This window comes from Protopterus annectens, chromosome 9.part0 (assembly GCF_019279795.1).
Source record: "Protopterus annectens isolate FY-2018-M chromosome 9.part0, PAN1.0, whole genome shotgun sequence".
NCBI lineage: Eukaryota > Metazoa > Chordata > Ceratodontiformes > Protopteridae > Protopterus > Protopterus annectens.
Window position 1 is genome coordinate 309,646,741 of NC_056743.1, and position 20,976 is coordinate 309,667,716.

The 20,976-nt window shown below is 37.9% G+C and overlaps 1 protein-coding gene across 1 annotated transcript in view; it reads right to left on the minus strand.

Moving 5' to 3' along the window:
* The window catches only part of PGGHG (protein-glucosylgalactosylhydroxylysine glucosidase), a 471,557-nt gene that overhangs the window by 250,436 nt on the left and 200,145 nt on the right, over window positions 1-20,976 (minus strand). Inside the window, exons 6-7 of the mRNA XM_044082889.1 lie at window positions 16,685-16,816; window positions 510-621 (exon numbers count right to left, since the gene is read on the minus strand). Coding sequence (XP_043938824.1) covers window positions 510-621; window positions 16,685-16,816 — 244 coding nt within the window. The remainder of the gene's footprint in view (window positions 1-509; window positions 622-16,684; window positions 16,817-20,976) is intronic.

Below are 20,976 nucleotides of genomic sequence, written 5' to 3' on the forward strand. Positions count from 1 at the left end.
CATTCAGGAGCTCTGATAGTGAACACAGAACAAATCCTGATCCAGTGTAAAAAGACAATAATGATAAACTTTGTATGTAATTCAGTAAATATACATTCTGTTCTCTACTTCTTGATTTGCAATTTAGCCAATGGCCATCTCACAATCACTCCTTCCACCAGTCAAAAGCATCCAATACTATTCAGTGCATTGACAATAACTTAGCCATCAAATCTAAGTCACATCCTTAGGGTCAGATCAACTTCCTTTGCATTTTTATCCTTTTCATCAACTGTGATATTTTTTCCAGGGGACACTAACAGCCCAAATGTGAGTTAACTGTGGCTGCATTCTGCAATATAATAGCAAGGTTTAAAATAGACAATGGCTATAATACAACTCTACAATACAACTGAGTGGCAAAAGAAATCCCATATAATTGTTATACTCCCTGGGAAAACAGACGTACTACTGAGAGTAGGAGGGAGCTGGACAGTTAGCAAAAACAGAGGTAATGGACATGCCCTTACCTATGATGTCATAGTTCTGACTGCTTACATTCCATGATGTTCTGCTACTCCAGTACTCTGCAATGGCCTTGACCACATCCCATGCACCCTTCTCACTGAAGAACATGAGATCCTAGAATAAGAAAGAGGGAGTGGAATGTTCATTGTATTGGCATACATGGATTAAAGTATAAATATGGCGATAGAATAATAAAAAATAATAACAGGAATAAAGTTCCTTTAAGAAATGTTACTGGAGAAGGATCAAACTTTGAAACTTGATTTTTTATTTTTATTTTTTTATAACTCATTAGTCTGCTTACCAAGGAACCTAATACTATCAAGGGATCAAACAGTTCTGGAGCCATTCTTTGCTCTCAAGCTAATCCATTTAGGCTTTTTATTAACTCATGATATAATGGGCCCTTCCTGCTTCTTTCCTGTGCCTTGTACACAGTAACCAAGTTCTAGTAATCATACTGATCTTCTGCCTTGCAGACAGGGCCTTACTCAGATGGAGAATGAACAGATAGACCTACAAAATGCAGGCAACAGCTTGGATGTCACTGGGCAATGACAAAAATCAGTACCCCTTTAAGTAAATGGCCAGCAGCTGCAAAAGACCTACAATGCCTGGATACTCAAGTTTCTAAGAGTTCAGTGACAGAGATAACTTAGCTGCTGGTCTAAAATTACATGCATTTTACTTTCACACTCCACCAAACCTCAATGAAAACCCCTTTCATTTTTGAAACTGCAATCACTTTTAAATACCTTTATTAAATTATCACTGAAGAGATAGGCAAACATGCATTAATATAAAAGAAAACAAACCACAGTGACACATTTTCAGTTACATACACATATGTTCTTTTTATAACTATCATCAGTCCAATTTCACATAACTTGCCCCTGCCTTTCCTTGAACCTCACTATACTGCATGTACTGTGTTCTGTTTCATTTTACTTCCTTGTAATTTGCTCCTTTCCTTTTCTAAAGATTCCACTTCATTTTTCTCCGTTACAATATTCAGTACTTCAAATACATTTGGTTTAGACTTTGATTTCCATTTTCTAGAAATTACTTTATTGGCAGCCACCAGAACTAAATTTAACAAAGTTTTACTAAGCCTAGGCAACTCAGATCCTGCACCCCAGCTAAAAAAATAATTTCCTTATTTGCACCCATGTGTTCACCCAATATTTCTGACAGAGTACTTTGCAGGGAATTATTACAATCTGCCAACTCATTACACTCCCAAGACATATGTTGCCAGTTACCACTTTCTTCCCCATCACAAATCCAATATTTGCTCTTTTACCTGAGGAAAAATACTTTGGAGTCTGCTTGGGATACAAAAATATCTATGCAAACATTTCCAAGCAAAAATTCTAAGCCTTCTAGACTTTGATGCATACTTATGAGCCATACATAAGTCCTCTCATTGTTCCCTTGTAAACTGGTTTTCCAATCTTTCTTTCCCATCTTTTCTAATCCCCTTTGAGTCATTCTTATAGTTATCATGCAGTGTTTTATATGCCCTACTAATTATCATTTTTTAACAGCAGCTTCTGTTCTAGATTCAACTAAAGATTCTACCAGAGTAGATCTTTCACTCAGAATTCTCCTATCCCTTTCTCTTTGCCTATACTTTGATATCAATCCCTGATAGGGAAGTTAGTCTGTAGCCTGCGGTCCAAATGACTTCCTGGCCGTTTCACATTCTATTACCTCACTAGTTATTTGCTCCTAATACCTTGCTTCCTTTGCTGGTTTTTGCCAGTAAATTCCAGCCCCCTCTTGCCTTTTCTCTGTATGCCTAATTGCAGTCATCCTTATCGGCATCGGCAGAATCTCCTTTCTCCATCCTTGTGTTGGCTTAGCTCTTAAAATACTTTCTGTTACTTTATGAATATAATATTCTGTATGGCTGTTGTTATTCTCCTTAAGGATCTGCATCCAAGATCGACCTCTCTCCTTATTTCATGATTTCTGTTCTTTTTCATCATCATCCCTTTCCACTTTGAAATCTAACTTTCTGCTTGTGATATTTGCGACTTTGATTTCCATTTTCTAGTAATTCCTTTGGCAGCCACCAGAATTAAATTCAGCAAGGCCTTACTATGTCTAAGCAATTCTGATTCTGTATCACAGCTCAGAAATCATTTCCTTAGTTACACCAATCTGCTCACCCAGTATTTCTGACAGAGTAGTCTGCAGGGAATTTTTAAAGTCTGAAAACCCATTACACTCCAAAAATATGTTATCAATTACCTGTTTTTAATTTTTAAAGTCTGAAAACTCATTACACTCAAAAAAATATGTTATCAATTACCTGTTTCTTCCCCATCACACCTCCAACATTTGCGATCTACATGAGGAAAAATTCTTTGGAGTCTGCCTGAGGTATAAAAATACCTATGAAAACATTTCCAAGCAAATATCCTACATTTTCTAGCATTTGTTAAATATTTGGGGGCCATGCATGCGTTTTTTTCATTGTTTCTTTATGAATTGTTTATCCAATCTCTCTTTCTTTGTTCCTTTCTAACCTCCTCTGCTTGATTCCTATAATTATCATGCAATGTTTTATGTGCCGTACTCATCATCTTCTTTCGGCTGTTCCCGTTAGGGGTCACCACAGCGGATCATCTGTTTCCATTTCTTCCTGTCCTCTGCATCTTGCTCTGTCACACCAACCACCTGCATGTTCTCTCTCACCACATCCATAAACCTTATCTTAGGCATTCGTCTTTTCCTGTTACCTGGCAGCTTCATCCTTAACATCTTTTTCCCAATATACTCAGCATCCCTCCTCAGCTCATGTCCAAACCAACGTAATCTTGCCTCTCTGGCTTTGTCTCCAAACCTTCCAACCTGAGCTGACTCTCTAATATACTTATTCTTAATCCTGTCTACCCTCGTCATACTAATTATCCCATTTTGACAGCAGCTTCTGTTCTAGATTCTACTGAAAACTCTACCAGTGCTGATCTTTTGCTTAGGATCCCCCTATTTATTTCTCTTTGCCTATACTCTTATACCAGTCTTTGATAGGGAAGGCAGTCTCTAGCCTGCCGTCCAAATGTATTATTGGCTTCTTCCTATTCTACTACCAGATTTCTCCAGTAAATCCCAGCCCCCATTGCTTATTCTCTGTACCCCAGTTGCAGTCATCCATACCGACAGAACCTTCTTTCTCCATTCCCATGTTGGCTTAGTTCTTAGAATACTTTCTAGTACTTTATGAATATAATACTCTGAAGGGTTATTGTTATCATCCTTAGGGATCTGCATCCTAAATCCCAGTCTCTCCTTGTTTCTTGAGATTACTCCCAGTTTCATGATAAGGTCATAGGAGATTACAAGGCTATTGACCCAGAGGTCATTTTAACCCAATGTAATACCATATAAGTGCTAGTCAATACCCAATACTGCATTTAGTGACAACTGCCCATGTCCAGGAAAGCTGTGGACACCATGCCTAGTAAGAATTTACAATGGCCTATCCACTCGTCCAGGTTCAGCTTGAACAGTGTCATAGAGGTGCTCTGCTTCACATGAATCAGTAGCCTGTTGCAAAGATGTGGCAGTTGCTGGGAGATAAATCTGTTCCTCCAGCATGTCCTGTTTAAGTTGAAGGACATATTTAAGTCCCTGGAACGGGTAGCCCTAGACCCATTTGATTTACAAATATGGAGCAATTTCATTAGCTTTGGGTCATGGATTGCTCTGTAAACCAGACATAAGTCTCCCCTAAGAAGTCTATATGACATGGGTTATAGTGACAGGGACTTTAGTAGGTCTGTGTAAGGCACATGCTGGAGCCTCTTGATCTTCTTTGTTAAAAACCTCTGAGGTTTCTCTAAATGCTGTAGGTGCTTAGTACAGTACATGCAGAATGAGGCATTATACTCAGTTATGGGCCGGATAAGTGCGTGCAGAGTATAGGGGTTTTATAACTTCTTTTGCTCTCGAGGTGATGCCTTTACTAATCAAGTGTGCTACATGGAAAATTTTCCTTTCTATGGTAGAGACAAGGTGGTCGAAGTTAAGATTGCAGTCCACCTGTGATCCCAGGTCTCTTACCACTTCATGGGTACTTAGGGTATTGTTGTTGATTTGATAGTGTGAAGGAACACTGTTTGTGCTGAAGGGAATGATGATGCATTTCTTTGCATTCAGTTTGAGACCGTGACTGATACACCAGTCATTGGTCTGCGTGAGACCCTCCTGAAGTATGCTGATATCATTTGGGTATTCAGTGATTGCACCTAGTTTGCAGTCATCTGCAGACTTGGTCAACCACAACTCCTTGTACTTCTGAGAAGTATATGCCAAACAATAGAGGGCCCAGCACTGACCCCTGTGGCACCCTGCTGGTAACAGGCCTGCTGGCTGATATGCAGTTGCTGGCAACCCATCTTACAATGAAGAGATTTACATTCAGTTTGTTAAGTTTACTGGTAATGCCTGAATGGAGGATTGTGTTGAAAGCCTTTGCCAAGTCAAGGTATGCTGTTTGCACAGATTTGCCCTTATCAATGGCCTTGGTCACACTTTCAAAGAAATCCACCAGATTTAACAGGCAAGATCTGCCATTTACAAGGCCGAATTGGGTAGGATCCAGGGTATGGAGGTCACCTACATCTTTATTTATGAGGTCCATAATGACATGTTCCATGGCCTTACAGATGAGGCTGGTCAGGCCTTTGGGTCTGTAATTCCCTGGGTCTGTTACTAGGCCACCATTGTGGAGGGAAAGGCTGGTCAGGCCTTTGGGTCTGTAATTCTTTGTGTCTGTTGCTTGGCCACCTTTGTGGAGGGAAATAACTGTACCTGTTCTCCATTCCACAGGAACAAAGCCTGTGGTTAGGGTATGATTGAAAAGGGTACCTAGTGGTGATGCTAGTTCATGTTCTAACCTGTTTAGAAGAGAGCCTGGGATGTAATCTGGCCCACAGAGGCTATGTTTTTTCCCTTGGACAGGGCTTTGAGGACCTGTTCCTCAGGTATGTAAGGTTGGGGAGAGTTTGGCGGAGGGTTTGTTGTACATTAGTAGGGTTGCCACCTTTTCAAATGGCCAAAGTGGGGCATTTTTGGTACAAACATCAGATTTTACAGGCAGACACATACCCACGGTCAGTACAAAGGATATAACTTAACTTTTTTGCCTAAATAAAAGCTTATTCTTGTAGCATTTTAGTTGCTTATTCTGTTTCTTATAACATTTAGGTATTTTAGATACAGAATATCTGTTTTATGCAACTATTACATAAAATATAGGAAATAATTTTGTCCTAAAATCTCAGGACATTTGCCATTTTTTAAATTTTTTGTCAGGTCACAACTGCCCAAAGAGGGACTGTCCCTCACAAAAGGGAGTGAAATTTTAGCCAAACCTATCCACTAGCAGGTTTGCTATCTCCGTGGGATCAGTGTGTTTGATACCATTGGCCACTAATTCTGCACATGCTTGGATCCTACCATTTAGGTTACATACGTAGCTATAAAAGGCCTTATGGTTATCTTTGGCAGTACTTGCTAGTTTTCTCTCAGAGGAGCTCTTGGAGAATTTGACAAGTCTTATTTGTCTGTTGAGGTGGAGGAGGGTGTTTTTCCATTGTTGGGGCCTTGTCTTTATTTTCTTGGACAGCAAATTTTGTGTTTATTGTAGAGTTTGTTGATGCTGGATGTCCACCATGGCAACTTGCTTTTACTTGGGGTCTGGCTTACTACAGCCATGTTTATACACTTATGCAAGTAATTGTACATGGCTTTCATGTAAGCTTTGGCGTAGTTATGACTTCCAGCTTGGGGTGGGGCTTGGAATGCACTTACACCTTCACCTAGGAGGGTATAGTTTGCCTTGGTGAAGGTTTTTTATTTCATCCTTTATTAGTTCTGATGTGCCAGTTTGAAGGTGACTGATTTGTGGTCAGTTTTAACTAATGAGGGTCTAACAGTTGCAGCAGCGCACCTGTTTGACATGTTAATGAGGACCAGATCTAGAATGTTTGTTCCTCTTGTCAGGGAATGAACAATTTGTTCCAGGGCATTTGAATTCACAAAGCCAAGGAACTTTTGCTTCAGCGAGTTTGGGCTAGTGTAGGTTTCCTAGTTGATAGTGGGATAACTGAAATCCCCCATAACCAGTGTGCTCAGTAAAATTTGGATTCTCTTCAGTTTTGTTAAGTAGGCTTCATGGGTGTCATGACCCACGGAGGGGATCTACACCTGTCTAAGACTTTAATGGGGGTTTTACCCACCATAACCTGGACCTGGAGCAACTCTATGGAGTTGTCCAGTCTAACTAGATGGGAGGTTTATTTATCTCTAATATAGATTGAAACACCGCCTCCTTTGGATTTCACACGTTCATTCTGCAATCTAAACGTGTGGAAGGCATTGTAGCCTTGCAGTGCTGGGCTACTTTCTAAGGCCTTAAACCAGGTTTCTGTGACCACACAGACATCTACATCTTCTAGTGATAGAAGTGCTTCCAGGGAGTGCAGTTTTTGGTTTAAGCTCCTAGCATTTAGCAGCATGGCCTTTATTTTGTTCTGCTTGGTTAATTTTACGTTGGTAATGTTTTTGAGACCTTGCCTAAAAAAGGCATCATGGGGGAGGCAAGACCCTTTGCCAGAAGCCCAAAGCCTTGGGGTGCCAGGTGCTAGCAGTCTCTGGCAAAGCAGCAATGTTTGTTTATCATGGCTTCCCAGGCTGACAGGAACTGGATCCCCTTTGAATGACACCAAAAACTGAGCCAATTATTGAAATCAATCATTTTTTGTTTATTCTGTGGCATCATTCTAGGGAAGGGCAGTATGCTGCTCAGGGTAGGGACATACCTGCCTATGACACATAGTCAGAGAGCTCAACCATGTCTCTCTTCATATAGTCTAGTGAAGTACATCTCAGGTCATTCATACCAACATGAACTAGGACAGACTCATAATGGTACTTGTTGCTGAGAGACCTGAGTGCACGTGTGATTTGATGAATCCTGGCACCAGACAGGCAGATGACCATGACTTTCTCTTTGTACAACCTGGTGAGTTGTTGTGTCATTCAAAGGGGATCCAGTTCCTGTCAGCCTGGGAAGCCATGGTCGGTAAAAACCTTGCTGTCTCCAGTGACAAGAAAACATGTTTTTTGAATGTTACGCCTTATGGGCCTCGTGGGTGAGACACTGGTATTGCTATTTGTCATGGGTGCTGTGGGGACTATGTTAGCTGTAGCAGTCTTGTGTTTTGGAGGTCTCTGGCACTACGTTTTTTGACAGAACCTCCGTGTATAGGGATTAAAGTGTTGGATGCGTACTATGTGTATGAGTAGTGGTAATATGTGAATATGTAGTGGTGGGTGAGCTGACAACCTTCTCCATGTTACTGTTTTCTGCTTGTGCTATGTATAGGAGCCTTAACTGTGTAGCTTTGAAATGTGCCTTCAAATCAGGTAATCCCAAACTACCTTGTTCTACTGGAAGGATCAACTTATCACATTTGAGTCTTGCCCTTTTCCCCTCTCAGAAAAAAATCCTTCAACTCTTTATTAATTAGTATCCACAACTTTTCCTCTGGTTGACACCGTATTCCTGACTTGTATATAATACTAAAGGGACTTAAAACATTTTCACTATTTTTATTTTGTTATCCATATCTGTAAGACAGAGCTTCCAATTTCTCCATTTTTATATTATCTTTTATTTAGTCTCTTGCCACATATCCTTATCTGCCATAACATAATCCTTTTTAATCCTAAGTGCTTCATTTTATCATGCCCCCATGAATATAGGTATTATTGAACCGATTTGTGTGTGAATACATTGTTTTATCTTCATCAGCTTTGTATCTCAAAATGAAGTGAAACTGTCTCAGAATGTTCCACAACACTGAAATGTCCTTTTCTGGTTTTATCAGCTGTAAAATATCATCTGCAAATAAAGCCAACTTTTCTTGATTACCATATCAATTATATCCTTGAATTTCTGAGTCTCTTATTTCCTTTGCCAATGGTTCTAAATATAAAGAAAATAACAAAAGGAAAAAAAAGAGGACACCCCTGCCTGGTTCCTCTGTTCAGACACAATTTATCAGAGAGGAATCCTTCCACTTTAATTCTTGCCTCTGATCCCTCATATATTCTCCTAAATAAACTTATTATTTTATCAAGGAATGCAAATGCTTCCATTGCCCTACTCAAAATTTCAGCTTTCTCTGTCAAATGCTTTCTCTTCATCAAGACCCACCAACAACAGTGGTATTTTTATATATTTTGCTTCCCTCTGTATCTATCATCATTTCTCTATTAATGTTGTCAAATGTTTGCCTCCCATCCACAAAACCACATTGATTACTATCAGTTTGGCATCACTTTGTTTATATCTATAATGGCTAAAAGAATGGCAGTTTATAATCATGGTTTAGTATTGAAATGGACTTGTATGAAGCTGGATCTGCTGGATCTTTACACTCTTTAGCTATTACGACTGCGACCACTTTCTTCTAGGATGTTGGTACTTCTTAAAATACTGTTAAACAAAACCTTCCAGATCTTTATCATTTTTTTCCCTCTTAGCTTCCAAACTTCCACAGGAATACCACCTGTTCCTGGGGACTTTCCTGTAGATTGGCTGTACATCACCATTTTTATCTCATCTCCTCCTATCCCAACTGTTAGTAACTGAGCCTCATCTACCATTAACCTTGGCATACTTAATTCTTCCATAAACATTTCCATTTGTACCTTTTCTTGATTTCCATATTTCTCTGCTTATACTGACTTTCATAGAATTTCCAAAATATTTCTAATACTTCTTAAATGATCGCTTATTTTCCTTATTATAGGCTCCCTAAGTTTGGCTACAGCCCTTTATACTTTCTGTTGCTTGAGTCATTGTGCTGAAAATTTTTGAACTCTAGAGTTAACAAAAACAGTGGTTTAACAGCAGTCTTCCTAAACACATGCACATTATTGTGGTAATCCCTTATTTTCTGTTCAGCATTCTGCCTTTGTTTCTCTTCTTGTTCTGTGGGATTCCCCCTACTTTGCAATACTTTAACATTTGTCAGTCCTTTTAAATAATTCTTATTAATTCTTAACCATGGCTCCCTTTCTTTTGTTTCCATGCTATTTTTAAACTCCTCTTGAATTTTATCTCACTTCCTAGCTATAGTTTCAGAAGAAATTACTATATTTTCTAATAGCTCCTGAACAATTTACACTACCCATTCCTTAAATTCTTCCCTTTTCAACAGATAAGTGGGAAAGTGCCAGTGCATGCATGATTTTATTTCATTACCTTGTGTTTTTATTTTAGTTATTATTGGCGCACCATCTGAAATAGTTATTCAGTGAATATCAAGACCTTCAATTAAATGCAAATGTTCCTGTGAAATACAAATTTGGTTTAGCCTGGCCCAGTTTTGAATCTTGGGGAGTAATATGTAACCCCCCCCAAACTGCTAGTACTGGATTCACATCTTCCATGCAAAATATTTTCATAAATGGCTTCAAAATCTACCAACCCTTGTTACATTTTCCCTTCGGGGGCCACCAGACACATCTTCACAGTTGCAAATCATATTCCAGTCCCCACCTATAAGTGATATTACTTACTGAAAGCTGATTATTTATCCCAGAATTTTCTTAAGCTCCATTATACAAGTTTTAGGTGGAATATAAATACAAACCAGTGTAATCCTCTTCCCTTTCCAGTAGCCCCTTAGTACTACAATTATTATCTTTTTTATCCTCTTCTATCAATATTGGAGCTCCTCTTGAAATTAATATATGTACTCCTCTTTTCCTTTGCCCCAGTTATTCAGCTGAATAACCATCCTGAAAACCTTTCATTATAAAATTCACATTTTCAATACTTTCCAAATGTGTCTCCTGTTGCATAGCTATTTGCACTTTACATATTTTAATATAGTTCACTACTCTTTCTTTTTTGTATTTATCTGTGAGACCATTCACATTTGAGGACATTACAGAAAGCATCATTGTTTTAAGAAATTATTATTCCCACCTTTCATGTACAACAGTTTTTGTGTTAAATTCTAGTTCCAACTTTTGTGTTACAGATATATAATGTTTGGCAGGTTGATCTTTTATATGGTTGTTACTTGTCATATCCATTTGAGGCTATGTCACATCTTACAAAAGTTTTTGCTTTATTGAAAGCCCTCAAAATACCCCTCAAAGCCTGTTAACTTAATCACACACAAAACTATGTACATCTGCAAATATTGAAGTGTTAACCTCATAATAGGAACAAATGTTCCAAACTGACAGCCACATTCACAAACTTGAGGTAACCTAAAAGAAAGGTTATCCATGCAAAGACCCACGGGCCAGCCTGTGCTTATACTCACTGTCTGTTTTTATCTTATCTTTGTAGCTCTCTCAGCTGGGAAAACATCTGAATGCTTTCAGAGAACATTATCTCCTAGCCATTTCTCTTTATCAGATTGTCTCCTAGAGACACAAGAACAGGATAGAAAATTACTTAGCATACATGTATTTACTAGAAAAAAGCCTCATAATATTTAATATACTTTTTTATTTACGTGCTTTCTCTTAAAACTTGTTACTAGATCAAGCTAAGGGCCTTAATCCTGTCATTCCTCTATGCAAGACTGAGAAAAAGTACATTGATTTTTCTTTTGTCATACTTTTTTAACCAGATTTTTCTTCTTCTTCTTTTTCAGTATATTGCAGTGCCTACACTTCTTAAAAGTGAAAAAAGTGAAACACAGAAGAAGGGAGAAAACAAACAGGAGCACCTATTTACATTAATATCCCCATTACTTTTAAAAATAACCAGGAAAACTTTACTTTATAGCATGCAAAGAAAATCACATGCTATTACAATAGTACCATTAAGAAAAACAAATTTGTTTTACTTGCAGTTAACTTCATCACTCCTCTTCCCCTCCCCTAAGTATTTTTCTGAATATTAATGAAATGTAGTGTATATAATTTAGAGTCCCCTACAAGTTTAACAAAGTCCAAAAAAGTCCAATCTTTCCAGATTTGCTTGTCAAGTCATGTTTTGCAAATATAATTATTGCTTTGTAATCCCACATTTGTCAATTTCAAAATGATTGGTTTTATTCCTGTTCATTTCCATCTCCCATATCTTGTCTGTGCTTCACTTCCTACATATTCTCATTTCTTCTAGTCGACTCTTGTGTTTTTTTCCTTCTCTCAAGCATTTTTTATTGAAACTTTGGAAAAGGCTTCACTGGCACAGTCTCTCTGTGTTCTTTATTACCAGAAGAACAAGAAGTAGAATCTCCTGTTTCACAGATCACTTTTTGTTGAACAAACTTCTGTATTTCCTCCTTAGCATATACTTCATCAAAAACTGACTTGGTCCCTCCTGGGAAAATTATTTTAAAGATATCTGGGTACAGCAGTTTAAATCTCATGCCTGCATCTCGACATTCCCTGAATAACTGAATAAATTTACCCATCTGCCTGATGTCATTCTCCACAAACACTCTGCTGTATCCCGCATTTAGTACTTTGCCTTTCTGCCACAATTTTGTCAGAATCAACTCCTTCTGTTGGTAAGATTGATCTTTACTATTAAAGGTCTAGGTTGCTTTCTCATAGCCAGGTTTGGAGCATACACACAATGTGCCCTTTCAATTAACAACTTCTGCTGTGGAATAGCAGTTCAGTTGCTTACTTATACGTTCATAAAATTAACACAGTCTGTTTCTTCCAGCTTCTCTGGTACAGCAAAAAATCTCATGATTCCCCTATGTACTCTGTCCTCTAATTCTGTTATTTTTGAAAAATCTCTTCTTCACGTTGACCTCTGAGTTTTGTAGTTTTATCACCTCATCTGAATATCTGTTTAAAGCATCTTCTGGTTTTTCCAGCCTTCTGTTGTTTGACTTGACATACTCCATCAGTGTTTCATTTATTTTAATCAGGTCTGTGTGCAGTTGTCTTATACTTTCCTCTAGGTTACTGGAAGTCATGTTTGAAGCTTGCACTACTTTTTGCTGAACAGCTGCAGTAGTTTTCCCAGTTAGTGTTTTCCCTTACCTTTTGTAGCTGATTCTCCTTCATATTCTCTGTATTTCTTTTTTCCTGGCATCCAGGCAGTGCATGTACTAGCCAGTTACTGAAATTTACCCAGACGTATAGGTCCACTGCCTTTCTCTGCTAAGTTTCTGATTTTACAGTGGGGGAGCTAGAATTAAGCTGTTACTCAAAGTGCAGTCATCTTGGAAGTTGCAAGCAATTAATCTTGAGAGTTCTGTGCATTGTTCTGAGGGAAATGCAGAATTTAAAGGTACAAGGGCAAGCGGTTCAGTAAAAAATAAAGTTTGAAATTATCAGCAGTGAATAAGTGATAGCAGCTTCCCTAGCAGCCTTAATACGTCAATGCATTTAACAGAACAGTACACTGTTTAAATTTATTTAAAGATATCCAGTGCACTTTTCCTTAAGACTAAAAGATAACATTTTCTGAAAGCATACAAGCTGTTTTTCACATCTAGAAGGGGAACAGAAATAACAGACAGAAATAAGTGTAAGTTGAAGCACAAGCTGTAACACTCACGTAATATGGGAAACCTTATCTTTAGGTTAGGTAATACCTGTGGGTGCCACTGTTGATTTGGAGCAATTGTTCCTATCTGGAAGGTTAAACTTTATTTTTTTGAAGATGTACATAGATTTTTGTGTTTATTCTAAGTGAACAGGTTATGGGGATGTTCTGAAAATGTATTTAGTTTTTTTTTGTTTGAGGGTTTTCATTAAAACAAAAAAGTCTTGATAAATCTAACTTAGGTTCAAATGGAGAGGGCAAGAAACAACTGCATAAAAGATCAACTTGCCAAAAAAGTCTGTGTATGTAACACAAAAGTTGGAAATGCACATTCAAAAAGCTGTCATGTATAATTGGTGGGAACAATAACTTATTATAACAGCTATGCTGTTCACATTATTTCTGAATGTAAATGGCCTTACAGGTACAGATGAAAGGGTAACAGCACTGAATTATATTAAGAAATGCAGGGTGCAAATTGCAATGGTGCAGGACACGTTTCAAAAGAAATGTGAATGTGAAATTGATAAAGAAAGGATTTCAGGATGGTTATTCATCAGAATGTCAAGGACAAAGGAAAAGGGAAGTAATAATACTAATTGCTATAAGAGCTCCAATAGTGACAGAAGAGGGTAAAAAAACAAAATTATTGTAATTTTGGGGTAGTAAGGGGCTACTGGTAAGGGTGGAGGAGGATTATAATGGCATGTGCTCATATTACACCAAAAACTGCAATTATGGAGTTTACAAAAATTTTGGGAGAAATAATCAGCTTTCAGCAGGGAATATGACTTATAGTTGGGGACTGGAACTAGAGTTGCAACAGTGAAGATGTACCTGCGATCCAATAAGGGAAAATATAACAAAAGAGGGTAGATTTCTTAAGAAATGCTATGAAAATATTTGGTATGAAAGATAAATTCTTTAGTAGGAACTTGGAGAGAATTTACTTATTATTCTCCAAGGTACAACAACTGGGGTAGACTAGATAGAAATTAGATTTCACAAGAACCTCTGCACTGAACTGAAAATGTTGACACATCCAGTAAATATTTCAGATCATGTACCAATAAAAAATAAGATACAAATGCAGAATAATGAAATAAAAATTAGACTCTGGCACTTTCCTACCATACTTTAAGGAATAGGTAATGGCAATTATGTGAGAGTTATTAGGGAAGATAGAAACTTCTTCAGAAGTTATACCTAATGAGTGGGATAAAATGAAAATGGAGTTTAAAAATAAGATAGAAATAAAAGAAAAAAATATGGTTAGGAAGTAATAGGAATTATTCAGAGGGGCTGACAAGGGATAAAGTATTATAGAATAAGGGGAATAAAAAGAGGCAAAACTGTTTTTTGATAACTCCAGAGCACAAACTTTTAGCAGATTGATTTAGGTAACAGAAAGTAGAAAAGGATTCCCCAAAACTTAGGAAGCCTATAACAAGAAAAAGAACCAGAGATCCTGTAGAGGTATTAGAGATGTTTCAGAAATTTTATGATAATTTGTATAAAGCGGAGAAATGTGGAAATCAATAAAAGGGCACAAATGGAAATATTTATGGAAGACTTAAGTATGTCATGGTTAAAAGTAGGTGAGGTGCAACAATTAACAGCTAGGAAGCGATGAGATAAAAAAAAAACAATGATGTATAATCAATCTGTAGAAAAGTCTCCAGGAACAGATTGTATTCATCTGGAAATTTGGAAGTTAGGAGGAAAAATCTGGAAGTTAGGAGGAAAGAAAGTGATAAAGATCTGAAAGGATTTTTAAGATATTTTAAAAGGAGGGGAAGCAACAGCATCTTGGGAAAAACCTGTGATTGCTGTAATACCTACAGAAAGTACAGAGCCATAAGACCCTGCTTTATATAGACCCATTTCAGTTTTAAACCAGAACTGTAAAGTGTTTATGTCTATACTAGCTAAAAGAATGGCAAAGGTGTTGCCAAAATGGATAGATACAGATCAAGGTGGTTTTGTGGAGTGTACGCACACGTTTTACATTATTAACAGAACAATGATGATCTAGAGGGAAAAGAATATAAAAAAAACAACAAATATTGATGGGGGGGTCTTGATGCAGAGAAAGCATTCAATAGAGTAAGCTGGGATTTTGTGAGTAGGGCAATAGAAGCATTTGCATTCACTGATACAATAATAGGTTTAATTAGGAGGATCTATGAAGGACTGGGGGCAAGAAATAAAGTGGGAGGGCTCCTCTCTGATAGGTTGAGGTTGAGTCTGAACAGAAAAACCTGGCAGGGGTGTCCTCTTTCCCTTTTGTTACTTGCTTATATATATATATATATATATATATATATATATATATATATATATAGCCATTGGTAAAGAAAATAAGTCATTTAGAAATTCAACGATATAACTAGTATGGTAGTCAGAGGCAGTAGGAAAAGACTGGGAATAGAGATTGGATACGCAATTCACAAGGAAACAAATGTATGTTCCCCCAAGTATGCATGTCTAGAAGGTTTAGGATTTTTGCTTGGAAATGGTGCATATGCATTTTTATACCCCAAGCAGACTTTAAAGAATTTTTCCTCTGGAAGATGTCAAATGTTAGAGGTGTGATGTGGAAGGAGATAACTGGGAACATATGTTTTGGAATTGTAATGGGTTGGAAGATTTTACAAATTCCCTACACAGTACTTTGTCAGAAATACTGGGTGAGCAAATGGGTGTAACTAAAGAAATGATTCTGTTGAGCTAAATTGTCTCTGCATGGTAAGGCCTTTTACGCTTAATTCTGGTAGCTTCACAAAAAGCAATTCCTAGAAAATGGAAACTAGTCAAAACCAACCTTATTTCAAGTCCTGTATATTTTAACAAAGATAAAAGTACTGGAAATGGGATCTTTAGAAAAGGGATGGCGCAAATTACATATAAATACAAAGAAACTGTGGAAACAATACATACAGAAGGATACTCTTGAGGAGGAATGAGGTTTAAGGGGAAAGTGGGAACTGGGCAATTTATGTAATGCTGGACTGATGATGGTTAAAATATAAACATATATATATATATATATATATATATATATATATATATATATATGCGTAATGTATATAATCAGGAAGATGTTACTATGTTTTTTTTTTTCTTTTATAGTAATATATGCCCGCCTATGTCTTAAGTGATAATTTATTAAAGGTGTTAAAAACACTCTACCAAGGCAGGTCCCTCACTTAGGACTCCTTGGGATGAAATGGACAAGAGGCAGTACCTAGAGGTGCAGAGAAATCAACCGCATATCCTGCAAGGGAGAAGCAGTAAATGAGGAGCCACCAACTCCCTGACACCAAGAGACTATCCAGTAATTTGTCTACCGGTGGTATAGCCACCTCTGGGACACCCAAGAAGGCTACAGCAGTCTAGAAAGACAAGGGTTCCTATATTTCCACAGTTCTCAAGTGGGGATTTAATTTTATTTATATGTTGATTGGGTAACTGAACTTGTGCCCAGTCCCTTTTCATCCACAAACTATGCTACAAAAACATGTTTTAAAGGTAAACAATGCTATAGTCTGTCTCTTTCACATTTTGAACTGTTTCTTTCACACATATCATTCCTTTCAAACAGTATTTACAGTTCAGTACCTGGGAGAGATAGAAGTATTGCTGAAATGCAAAGGATATGTCTCCATTAATGTGGATTTCCTGGTCTCCGTAGATGTCTTCTGGACAAACCTCCTCTCCAGTCACTGCACTCTCCCATGGAAATTTCGCTCCCTGTAGAAATTAAAAACAAATTTTCAAGGCAGAAAAATCTTGCAAAATAATGATGAGGCATGCACAATGATGGTGTCAAACTTGGTCAAAAATTGTTTCCTCCTCTTTCTACTCAATGTATATATCTATATGCTTCATTTGTTAATGTGGATAAATGGACACCAGTTTTCTGCTAGTTCAGTGGCTCAGAGTGACAGAACTTTGAATGAGACCAAGGGGACACAGGTTTATTTAGTAGCATGAGTGTTGGAGAGGCCAGCCTGAGGACAATAACAGACCAGTCATTGTTAGCTTTCCCACCCTATGACATGGAAGAAGGTTGCGTGTCTTGGGGGCTTGTGCCCCTAACATCAGTTTCATCTGTGAAGATCAGGGAACATAGTGGATTAGTTAGCTTCCTAAACAGCAGTGTTGACTGCTGGGAAGCTGATTGCATTAATGAGAGCAGGGTCCAATAGCGGATCTCACTGCACACCATACTCTAGAATTTACTGAGTTTTGCAAGGGGACGTTTATGAGCATATTGAAATAACCTTCTACTTCTAAAGTGAAGGCCTACTACTATTACTGTTCCTACTACTACTACTACTGTTACTTCTCCTCCTACTGCTACTACTCACCTCCTCCTACTGCTACTGCTGCTACTCCTCCACCTGCTACTAGTATTACTATCAATACCAGTAGTACTACTACTCAACACCCACCCATGCTAATAGCAGCTATGACTCACCAGAAGAGATGAACAATCAATTCTGTATAGTGCTGCAGTGGGCCAGAATGGTTGTGTATGAAGGACCAAATACTACTGTTACTACTACTACTACTACTACTACTACTACTACTACTACTACTAATAATAATAATAATAATCATTTCTCCAGTTTCCACCCAGAGCTAATTTTAAAGTTCTACTACATCACAAATCAGATAAAAAATAAATAAATAAATAAATAATATGAAATTGAGAAATGGGGGCAGTAGAAGAGAAAAAGACTGCTTTGGAATAGCCATGAAAGAGAAAAAAATAAATACATAGTAATGATCACATCTGCAAAAACATACTATTGGAATCATTATATGTTTTATACAGAGCATTGTCAATGGTTACATTATAGTACCTAAATGTCCTTTATCCCTACCTTCTTCTTCACCCTTTCTCCATAAAATCCACAAACTCTTAAATACTAATGAATTCCCTTTTCACCACTTATTCAGGTAGTCCATTCCATGGGGTCACAACTCCCTCTCTCTCTGAAGAAGTACTTTGAGAGATCCAGGAAGCACTTAGTCCCTATAATCTATGGCCTGTGACGTCTCCTTTCCCCTCTGCCTGTCTTGCTCAAAACTCCCTTACATAATTTTGTCTATCGTTATGTCCCCTTGTCTCTTCCGGTCTCTAGTGAACAAGGTTCTATCTCCTCTAGTCTCTAGTCACATCCCTTTCACACCATTTCATGCACCACCCAAGTGGCTTTGTTTTGGACTTCTTCCAGAACATGATATCCCTTTCCTTGTATAAACTCTAGACCTGTACACAGTATTTCATGAGTGGTCTGTCCATAGCCCAGAAGAGTGAAAACATTACCTTTTTCTTCTGCAAATTCTACCCCTGAGTATGCACCCAGCATTCTGTTTTTGGCTGCCACTAGCATCACTCTGCTGCTTGTGGTCCATTCCACATATAATTAATAGTCTATCTTTGTTGAAGGGTGTTATCAGGGGTTTGCCAGCAAATTGGACATATTCCTGACAATTCCCCTGCTGGGATCTAGTCCTTTATCGATCTCCTTCACATCTTTGCTTAGCCTTGTCATATCTGCCTCTTCCTTTCTCCTTTCTGATATGTACCTAAAATGGCACTCTGTCCCCTTCTTGATACCTCTAACTAACTTCCTTCCATCTTCCACTTTTGTCACCTTTCTGCTAGGCTTCTTGTACTATGTTTTATTCCTATCATCAGCTTTCTTTTCCATCTATTGTAGGCTCTGCTTTTTCCCCAATTTGTTATGCTCACACTTCTATGTAGCGATATTGGTTCTTTCCTCTTTTTGCTTCTCCCTCTTCCTCATGCACTTGCTCACAGCTGTCAGTACTCAATCCCTAATCTGCTCACACAGCTGGTTTAATCACTCAGTTTGCTTTTATTGTGACCCACTCCCCATCTCAGAATAAAACACTCAGCTAAAATATACCAAAGTCTTTATCTTTGTTTTTTATCTCCAACTTCAACAACTAAATTACAGAGTAGCATGGTGAGTGCTAACTGGGTCTTCACCTGGACATCTATGACCACTCTTTCTTGGTTAGGACTACATCCAGAATACTGTTCTTTCTGGTTGAGTCCTACACACTAGATGGCCAAACCTCTTTTTATGCAAGACCTCAGACAGCTTCTGTTTCTACTCTACTATGTAACCACCATGGAATCTCCAAGTCACCTCCTGCAAGATTGAGATTGTCAATGAGCATTACCCTTTTCTACCTGCCAAACTCCTTTATTCTATCCTTCAATCTCTCATTATTCAGCCTTGATATCTCTGGGGATGATATTCTGTATTAGTCCACCAGCCCCCACCCCTTCTACTTTAACTGCTAGAGCATTTAACCTAGGTTCTGATCTTGCCTGCTCCTAATCCTCATACTTGGTCTGGTGTTCTTTCTCTTCACTAGTCTTACATCAGATGCCTCCCTTTATGTGGATTGCTACTTCACCTCTTCCTTTTCTGTCATTCCTGAATAACCTATACTAGTCTAAGTTTCTGTGATGCTGAAAATGTCCTCATATTTTCTTGTATCACAACTTGAAATGTCCTATATATTTTTTTCAAACTTAAATGACTGCAAAGTAAAGCTACCTAAAGTTGTCTATTGTATGAGTTAAGCTGGAGTCTGTCCATTTTATACAGATGGGTCTCTCTGTGAGGTCCCCCTATCCTCCTAGCAGCCCCAGGCCTTTTTATTGTCCAATGCAGCAAACAATTATTATAATCTCTAACCTTTTATTTTCTCAGCATGCTGACAACCAGTAATAAAACTAACACTACTGAGAAATCTGCCTACATCCTCCTCTCTTGGTATCTCTTTACAACCTTCAAAGATCCTGCTTGCAATCACCTCAGCTATCTCCTGTGACAGATCATTGGTTCTTACATGTATCACAACAAGCATCCACTCCTTCCCCTTAGTTATCATCTTGGTTGCATACTTCTATGTCTTACTGAATCTAAGCCCCAAGACTAGTTTCACTAATATCTGGTCTCCCATTTTGAACTTTCTAAAACCTTTAATCCCCATTATGACATAGTCTTCAGCAATCAATAGCCTATTTTTTGTCCCCACACTAACTCACATATCCTTCATGTTCTGCTCCTGCTAGCATACCTCTCAGCTGTCTTTATTTTTCTCAGAATGTCCAGATTTCTGCTTCATATTTTTGACCTGTTCCTCATAAAATTTGTGATTTCCGGACAATCACTGAGGAGTGAAGCCACCAAATAATAATATACATTTGAGTTTCAAACTTCATATACTTTAGAAAACGCAGTTTATAAGAGTAATATTTAATATATATTTTAATATAGTAATATTTAAAATCTGTCTTCATTTTTGCAACTTTGCCCCCCAGTACTTTAGGCTCTGTCCAGTTCTCTTGTGCTAAGAGGTAGATAGTATGTATACTGGACTCTGCTTAGAAGCAGATCCACTTTTCCCCTTTTAAGTGTTCTATCCTACTGTACTAACCCATTATAGTATATATGTCCAGTCTTCTCTGCTGCTCTGTTATATTTCTGTGTCACAGGTAACTGATAACATCCTGAAAAGGAAGAGCAAAAGCAATTTTTCTTACCCATCCATGTTGCAACAGGTTAAAAGAGAACTTATCTTTGCCTTTCTTAAAACATTTCAGTTTTAAAAGTTAATATGGCAAAGTCTATACAATGAAAGAAGACACAAAAATCATCATAATTAAAAAGGTATGGCCTTCACACTTGGACAGAATTGCTGGTACTGCATTAGTGCTCAGCAGCAGACACATCATTTTATTTTTTGCTATGTACTTGTCTGAAGCAACTGCTATTCTTTACTTTCCACTAGTGCTGGCAGCTAACTGTAGGTCTGAAGTCATCCTTTCCCAAATGAGATGACAACTATTCAGATTC